The sequence below is a fragment of the Nanorana parkeri genome, unplaced genomic scaffold, assembly GCF_000935625.1.
Source record: "Nanorana parkeri isolate BGI_ZX_2015 unplaced genomic scaffold, ASM93562v1 scaffold1249, whole genome shotgun sequence".
Taxonomy (NCBI): domain Eukaryota; kingdom Metazoa; phylum Chordata; class Amphibia; order Anura; family Dicroglossidae; genus Nanorana; species Nanorana parkeri.
In genome coordinates, this window is record NW_017307517.1 from 394,103 (window position 1) to 403,474 (window position 9,372).

General features: G+C 36.5%; 1 protein-coding gene across 1 annotated transcript; it reads left to right on the top strand.

Annotated features, from left to right (window-relative positions):
- The first annotated feature begins 5,299 nt into the window (after positions 1 to 5,299).
- Positions 5,300 to 8,785, top strand: LOC108797247 (olfactory receptor 6P1-like). Its single transcript, XM_018568816.1, has 2 exons — positions 5,300 to 5,918; positions 8,751 to 8,785. Exons 1-2 carry the CDS (start codon positions 5,300 to 5,302, stop codon positions 8,783 to 8,785), a joined length of 654 nt encoding a protein of 217 aa, XP_018424318.1.
- The last annotated feature ends 587 nt before the right edge of the window (positions 8,786 to 9,372 follow it).

Here is a 9,372-nt window from a genome sequence, read left to right on the forward strand (position 1 = left end):
CATTAGAGTGTAAGCTCCTCTGTACAGAGACTGATGTGACTGGCTCAGTGTTTTCTGTACAGCACTGTGGTATACATCAGAGCTATATAAATGTATAATAATAGTGTGTGAATGTGCGGGGGACATTAGAGTGTTAGCTACTTTAGTGCAGAGAATGCCAGGGGGTTGGGGGGCCAGTGAGATTCGATTCTCTATAGCAATATGTCTGTGAAGGTTCTCATTCATCCAGGTCATGGTATATCTGTAAAAAATAAGTAAAGGCAAATGCACTTGCTGTATTTTTCTTGAAGATGTTTCACTGGCCATCCAACCAGCTTTCTCAATTCAGAAATTTCTGAATTGAGAAAGCTGGTTGGATTTCCAGTGAAACGTCTTCAAGTAAAATACAGCAAGTCCAGTTGCCTTTACTTATTTTTTACAGATATTCTCTATAGCAAGTTTCCTATATTGTTGCAAGGTTTGTGTATTGGTTGTAGCAAGGCTTGTGCGTCAGCTGTAGCCCTCCGGTACTTACTAGTGGCCAGACCCGCCCCTCGATTGCGCTTCAGTGTTTGGCTCCACCCCCCGGTTGTGAGGGTGGGGCCTGTCGGTGGTCACGTGATTGGGCTGCTCAGTCTAAAATGCCTGGGCCTATTTTTTGTCCCAGTCCGGCCCTGGACACAAGTGCGGTGGATCAGAGACCAGCACCAGCAGTGGAGGGACTGTCAGAAACGAGTGGAAGGAAGATGATTGCAGCAAGTGGTATCAAATAACAGCAGAATTGGGGTGGGGTTTGCCTTTAATGTCACTTTAAGAAAACCTTTAAGGGTTAGGGAACAAAAATGCTTTGCTATGTTTTAGAAATGTAGGGTGGGAAGAGAGGATGGAAGTAAAACAAGTTCCATTGTTGGTATCAGGGGAAGTAAAATAAGTAATATGTCTGTTGTCAGTGGAAGGAAAAATAAGCCCCAATTTTTGTATCATTAAAAGTAAAATATTAATTGGCATCAGTATGTGCTAAATAAGCCCCATATTAGTGGCAGTGAGAGTAAGTAAATGCTATTAATTATGCTTGTGAGGTAAATAAAATGAGTGGGATAAAATAAACCCCCATCACTGGTGACCCCTGGCTGCTGTGTCTTATCAAGGCACAAAGCATTTTCCACATACACTTACAATTGAAGCAAGTCTCTTTGTTGTGATATGTATTATTTTGTACATCAGATCAAACGGCAACCAATATGACAAATATTTTTTTCTCATATGCATGGTGGTTACATCAAAATTAAAAATATGTATTTATACTTTAAGAAACACCAAACAGCTTTCTTCAGAAAGCATTAGGTAGCATACTCAATAGGCAACATCTTAATGCAACAAAAAAGCGACTGATTTAATTGAGGAAAAAGCTAATCCCAACTGTCCAAACTAGGATTCACTTCAAATGTTGAATTACATTTAGAGAAATTATAAAACAAAATTGCACTTCCTCTCTGAAGTTGACTAGCTGCGAACATGTGGGCTGGCACAAACATTACTTCTTTTTAAATGATCACCTAAAATTAATATTTTAATATTAATGGTTTATAAAATGTGTAATGGTCACCAACATTTCCTGCAGGATCCCTTTAGCTGATATTTTCCCCATTACTTACTTACAATGCCATGTTCTGCCCTCTCGCTCTGTGTGTAGGCGGACATCTTGGAAGAGGAAGACTTTGTTCCCTTATGTCATATCTGCCCCTATAATGACTGGTGATTTAGCAGGGAGTTGTTTACTTGTTCTGGCATCTCCAAATTTCACGAAATTAAAAATTACAGGCTCTGTGCCTAAAGCTGGGTATAAACGGTTAGAATTTCTAACGAACTAAATCAATTTCAGAACCTTTGTTTGACTTTCTAATTGTTGATGCAGGAAAATCAATTTTGACCGCAGTGATGAAAAAAAAGGAGCATGTTGGAAAAATGTTCTTGAGCAAATAACATTCTAACAGTGAATGTGGTTTTCGTTCGAAAAACTACATTCATTCCAAAACCAAATGTTAAAAAAATTAAAACCAAATGAAATTTCGCACAACAATCACCAAGCCTCTAATGGTATTATTGATTGTTCTCATGGGATTTTTTGTACGAATGTTAATGCGAAAATCTACCAGTGTATACCCTTCTTTAGATTTTCTCACACTGCAGGTATTCAGTTAGAATTCAAGAGAAAAGGTAAACTTTTTAGGATACATTTTAGGCACACTTAACATTTCTAGATGTTCCATATAACTATACATATAACTAACCCTATAAATGGTGAACTAATGTGGCTGCTTACTGCTATAGCAAACAAACAACAATAGCAACTAACTACAAATAATGCACTTCCTGGCCTCTGAACCAAGGTCAGGTGGCTTAGATTGGCCAATAATGGGGACTTTGTTATGTGGCAAAACAAATGACAAACGCACTCATCAATTTGTTACCATCTTTACAGCAAGGTGCACACGGAAGGACTTCAAAAAGTAAAACAGAAAAACTATATGGAGGTGCCTAGACGTGGCTGTGCGGCGTGTATCCAAACCTCTGCTTTTAACCTTAGTGGTTAGACAGGTTTTTTTGCATGCTGGCTGGTGAATGTGCCTGGAAACTTTTTTCTGTTTTGTTATCACACAGGGCTTGGAGAACAAATTGTCTGGGAGCTAAGTGGCGTAAAAAATTTGGATTTGAACTGTTTGGGATATATTGAGTGCTATGGCAGCCCCCTCATTAATAAAGGCAGGGTTCCCAGCAGCCATTTGTAAAGCTAGCCATACACCTATAGATTTTCTGCAACTTTTCTATGGTCAGATGGAAAAGGTGCAACAGATTCCTCCATCTACTCTAAACTGTGTGGATGGAGGATTCTCCCACTAGGCCAAACTGCAGTATCTTGCTAGTTGGCCCCGCTGGCTGTAAAAATACCTGAACAATCTGATTGGATGCAGGCATTGTTCAGGTGTTTTGTAGTTCACAGAGTGACCTAGGCAAAGCTGATAGCACTTGAGGTTTCAGTAAAGCACAGACAGAGAGCATCAGTTCATTGGATTACTGGACGGATCAATAGATTTACACATCAGAAAAGACGTAACAAAACTCTAAAATTAGAGGTAAAAAAAAATAGTCATGGAAACCTTTAAATACTGTATGTTGAACGAGTAAAAAAATGAAGGTCAAGCAGAGGAAAAAGGATGAGCCACCACTATGATAATATACTGGAAAAAGAAAATAAGCAAACAAGCAACCATAACCATAATGTTTCTGTTTTAGTACAATACTAAATTAGATTGCCTACTGTCTTCTAACACCTGCATCAGGGATCCAGTAGGGCACCAAGGCACCTTAAAGAAGAACTAACATTGTTCAGGGTAATTTTATTTTTTAAGTTTTCCCTTTTTATTGTTAGTATACAATCTTTATTGTAGCAAATACACATTCAATAAATGACAAAAAAAATCCAGTAGCACCATTAGTTATCTATGGCAACAACACAGCAGAAGCTCTTGTCTTCAAACTCAAACTATCTATCTGAAACCGTGGACAAAATAGAATGATAAGGAAGGAGACACTCCAATGACTTGTTCACTTGTGTGTGTACATTTTTGCTTGAGCTGTGCAAACAATACCTGAAAAGGAGCCTAAAAATGTTTTTAGATTTTTTTAAACTCTCGACTGTAATATATAAACGTTCCAGTGGTAACTGGCCAAAAAGGAATTTCCCTTCAATCTCTCTTCCTTTGTGTCTCTGGGGCAGGAAGTGAAGGACACAGATAGCAACCAAAAAAATAAAAATACAATTCCATACACTATTCAGAAAAAAAAAAGTTTGACTTAAGATATATTTTTAAAACTTTATAGAAAAATAAAATGTAGTTAAGTACATTTTTAATTAAGGAGTTTTAGTGCAATACATCTTATAATTAAGTTTGCTTTTAAATCCCATGTTACAACAATAAAGTGTCAAGGTAACGATTTCCCACTATGGGATAGCTTCCTGCATTTACTGCAGAACCTGAAAGTATAAGAGGAATTGGAACTTAATGTAAATGCATACTTACATAAAAGGAACACCTAGATTCAGCAGCATAAATGTTTAATCATAAAATGTTTAATCATAAATGATAAACATAAAAAAGAGTTGTGTTTAAACATGATCAAAGTCACCAGCCACTTCCAGAGTGCTCGCATTTGGATCAGAAATGGTCAGCAGAGCAAAAGTGTTGGAAATAATCTGGTCAGAATGGACCTCATTGATTGAATGAAAAATTGTCCCTCCTAATCCTTGACATTCAAAGCAGGTGTGTAAGAAAACCTTTTCATCTTTTCATGCAATACATTATTTTATTATAATATGTATTGGGAATGGTCAAATACAACCTGGATAAGATCACTAAGGATAAGTGAATGCAACCCACGAACTAAAACTCACCATGGATCAGGCTTATTCACTTCAGAAGCTTCTGGATAATAAGTGACATAAGAAACCACTGTATGTACCATTTTGCTGCATGTGTGCATTTGCTGTTACATTGGTGAACCTCTCCATCACCATTAAATTATCATAAACAATTGCCAGTTTTGTTAAAAAGGTAAAAAGATAAAAATAAATATGACTTCTTTTTTCATCCTCTGTTGCATCTAAGAGCTGCTGCTCTTCTCCAGCCTTTTTGCAGTTGCTTCATGTCTATATGCATACATTACAGTGATGGCTGCATGACGTTTGTCAGGGTAGGTTTTTTGATTATTATTATACAGGATTTATGTAGCGCCAACAGTTTGCACAGCACTTTACAATATAAGGAAGACAGTTACAACACATATCAAGACAAGATTGTAAAGAGGACCCTGCCCATGAGAGATTACAATCTAATAGGTGATGGCTTCTTCTTAAGGTGATGGCTGGATTCACAATGTTCCGTGTGCATGCAGCACATGTTATAATGCCCATGTAGTTTACCTTTGCCTTTCACACTAAATAATTTAGCAAATCAAGCCCACAGTGTGATTTATGTGTTTTAATACCTGCATTTGACCTAACGTTTTATGGATTTAAGGTTTAATATAATCATAAATCATGCATTAAACATACAGTAGGGTCATGACATATAAGACACAGCATTAGTCCAAAGATTTTGTTTTCATGATCCTTGACTATTAATGTCTTACTTTATTAGTTACAGGTTTGCCTGGCATGCCAAATGAAAAAGGTAACTCAACTAATGTAGAAGAATTTATATTACTGGCCTTTACAGAACTACAGCACTTCCGGCATTTGTTTATTGTTTTAGTTATAATAATGTACAATATATGCCTTAGTGGAAACTTGATGATTGTTTTCCTAGTTAAGAGAAGCTCTTCTCTTCATAAACCAATGTACTTTTTTATCAGTGATTTTGCTATTTTGGAAATCATGTTCGTTTCAGTTATTGTCCCAAAATTTCTAGATATTCTAATTACATGTAAACATGGAATATCCTTCATGGGTTGCTTTGCACAATTGTATGCTGGTAATTCAACTGGTATAGTAGAATGCTATCTCCTGGCTGTTATGGCTTATGATAGACACCTGGCTATTCACAGTCCCCTGCTTTATGCCAGCATTATGAGTCAACTAAAAGTAAAGCTCGCAATACTTCCATGGGTTGCTGGATTTTTCATTGCTGGTATCACCACCATATTCACAGCCCAGCTTGAATTTTGTGGTCCCAAAAAGCTTGATCACTTTTTTTGCGACATGGCTCCACTTCATAATCTGTCATGTTCAGATCCTTTTTTCAGTAATTTGGTTACGAACATAGCAGCTATCTTTGTCATACTTCTCCCCTTTGCCAGCATCATGTGGATCTACATTCGTATCATCATAACTGTCGCAAAAATTAAAAGGACTGAGGGCAAGCACAAAGCATTTTCAACATGTATGTTGAAAGCTAGTCATTGTAGCTAGTCATTGTAGCTAGTCTCTTCTTTGTGACATGTATTATTGTGTACACCCGACCAAGGGGCAACGAATATGACAAATATTTTTCTCTTGTTTACACAGTGTTTATACCTACATTAAATCCATTTATTTATACTTTGAGGAACAGTGATGTGAAAACAGCATTAACCAGATTGTTTGGTAGCATACTTCATGCACCAAGAAGAGTGGAATAAGTAGTGCAACAATAACCAAAGCAGCCTATAGACTGGTATGGTGCCTGGGGGTGGAAGGGAGTCCCATTAGCGTAGCTGTTGAGGCAATTTAAACAGAAAATCTGTATGCTGTAAAGAGAATACATATCCTTATTTGTATTTTTAAGGATTGTAGAGGTTTCTGTTGACACTGATCCTTTACCCCCCTGTGACATTTCCAATCAAGAAGAGCTGACGTCAGTACGTTCAGTAAGGATAATTTATTTAGCCGTCTTAGTAGTATGAATGTATTGTCCTCAGAGCTTTTGGTAATCTTTGCCAGCACTGAAATGAACCATATATGATTTAAGGGTGTGCAAATCCCAGAATATTCCCTCAGCTAATAACTGACAGCTATAGTTCTCACAAAAAAACTAAAAAAACATAGCATTATTATGCTGCATAGTGCAAAACAATACTTCAAGACCACTCCCTACTGCCAAAACAGCAATGTGGAAAAAGTATCCTGGAGTGGAGAAAGACAGTGGTACAATCCCCTGGAAGGTTCTGTGACAAAATGAAGGCAGGGCTGACAAAGGAACACTCCTTATGTCACAGAGTAACCACTTCACCAGGAGATTTCAATCTTGTTAATTATCATATGATTCCTTTCACTCATCTACTGGCAATAACTTTCCATGGTGCAGAAACTGTGTTTAAACACAGTTTTAGCACTAGTATTGTTAAATCTATGTTTATTGTTTTTGTTATTTTTGATAAAGTTTAATTAAAAAAACATTTTCCCACGACAAGATAGGTATGAGCATACCATTTTCCATGACCCTCAGTATTGGGTAAAATAAAAACTTGTAACCCACAAAGGGGTATATCTCACAATATTCAGCAGGTGAATGGTCCTAACGCAGCTCCACAATGGAATGAACAGCATAGCAGCAATGTACACGCCCGTCCCGATGCGTTTCCTCCTCATGGACTTTTTCGTCCATGAGAACGAAACGCGTCGGGGAAAAGCATGTACATTGCTGCGTTTCTATTCATTCCATTGTGGAGCTGCGTTAGGACCATTCTCCTGCTGAATATTGTGAGATATACCCCATTGTGGGTTACACGTTTTTAATCCACATTTTATTGATGTAAGTTTTTATTGTTTTTTTCTCATAATACATTTGTTAAAGATTTTATGCTATGTGCGGTATATTTGTTTCTTTATCGGTGAGCTAAAATCCCGGCTGAGATCCATTTGTATGAGAAGTGAGGAGGAGACCGTTTTATTGATTCATAGCCATCATTTTTTGTAAGCCATCACTTGGTTGGGGAAAGTAGCGTCCTGTGATCAATGCCATTTGACCATTTGAATTTGGTGAGTGGGGAGCATTGTTTTTTCTTCGGATTGGGATTATAGGATTACACATATACATTTTTTTAATCAGTTATCTTTGTCCTGTGAGGATCGGATGAAGTTTTGTAATTTATATGGACTTTAGTTATTTATTTATTTTTATTTATATATATATATATATATATTATTGATCATCCTTTATTTATGAACACACTATTCACACTGTTTGATGATTTATGCTGATTGATTTGCATATCTTCGAATATTAATGAGTCACTCATTATTTCACATTGTTTAACATTTTTGCACTATAACTATTGTATTTTATGTGTACGCCTGATATACGGTGGTATACACACATAGGTGTGTTTTGGGGTTGTTTTATGGTTTACTTGGAGTCATATTTACCTAGGGGTCATATTTTATTGTTTCACAATAAGGGGAGCGGTGTATTGTTTGTTTTAGCACTCTTGTGGCCATATTGCTTTTGGCTTTGTTGGTCTTTCGCTGCAGCTGTCGTTTATTTATAAATATAAAGGGGGGGACATCCTCAAGCGCGAATACTAATATCTATAAACTATTAAACTATAGCTATCTTTATGTACATTTTTGCTTACCAATTTTTAAAATAAACATAGTTTTAAAGCATTGACACTCGTTGAAATGATTATTTATTTTAGGTTGACTGCAATCACATATATAAATATATTATTATTTTCTATACTGCCTTTCTGTGCATATTTCTCTCAGTTTCCCAAATATTTTGTGCTGACACATGTTCCCAAGTATGGCTGACAGTGCATATTTTTGCAAAATAATAGGTGAAATAATATTTTTTTTTCTAAAAGTCAACTTATTATCTTCAAAAAAGTCTACATAAATATTCTCATAAGTGTCTCTTAAAATCCCTAAATCCTTCTGCCCTATGGAGTCAGTTATGTGACCACTGACTTGGTCACCATCCAGATCATTTCAGAATTCCAGGAATTCTAAACTGTCTATAGCTTATAACAGAAGTCCACTGTACACTGTAGAAGAGTATTAGTAACCGTGCTATAAAATTAAAATGTCACTAACTTATACAATTGTATTTCCCCTTGACTGCATGAAAAACATGATCTTCATTGGGGGGAGGGGTGGGGGGTCAATAGAGAGAATCTTTGCAAATAGAAGGGTAGGCAACTTAAGATAATCAAATTATATGTATGATGATATTACATATTAAGACAGTGAGGGCATTCTATTTCATTATCAAATTTCTGTCTGTGTTTTCTAGTTCATATAGACAAACTGGAACACATTCTGGCTTAGATGGTCCATTAATAAGACCAGGTTAATAAACAAAGAGTACTCTCTCTAAAGCAATGTACACATGGACTTCAGCTTGTGTAAGGGCAATACGTACAGCACACTGTCATAAAGGTCTGATGATATTGTGCACTGACTTCTAGGTTACCATGCATTTTACAGTCTGAGACAACTCGTTTAGCAAAATGGGCCAATCAAATTATTACAAAATACTGCTAATTGCATGTCATTGTTGGAACTAGCTTCCCTTCGAGCCTGGGCTTTTCTATTTTGGGTGTATAGTGTATTGACATTGGGGTTGATTTACCAAAGGCAAATAGGCTATTTACTTGCAAGGGAATTTTCCTCTTAGATTATAAAAAGAGGAACCATTTTTAAGCAAAAATAGTTTTAAAATAGTTTTTTCCTTGCTTGTGATTGGGTATTCGTTGCAAAGTGAATTTTCATCACATTTACTAAGCAAAGGGAAAGTTACTATGAAAAGCAACCAGCCTATTTGCCTTTAGCAAATTAACCCCACTGTTTCATCACCTTTCTTCCTTGCTGAAATATGGAGGTTCAACAATTGCCGTTTAACACATTACTGATCT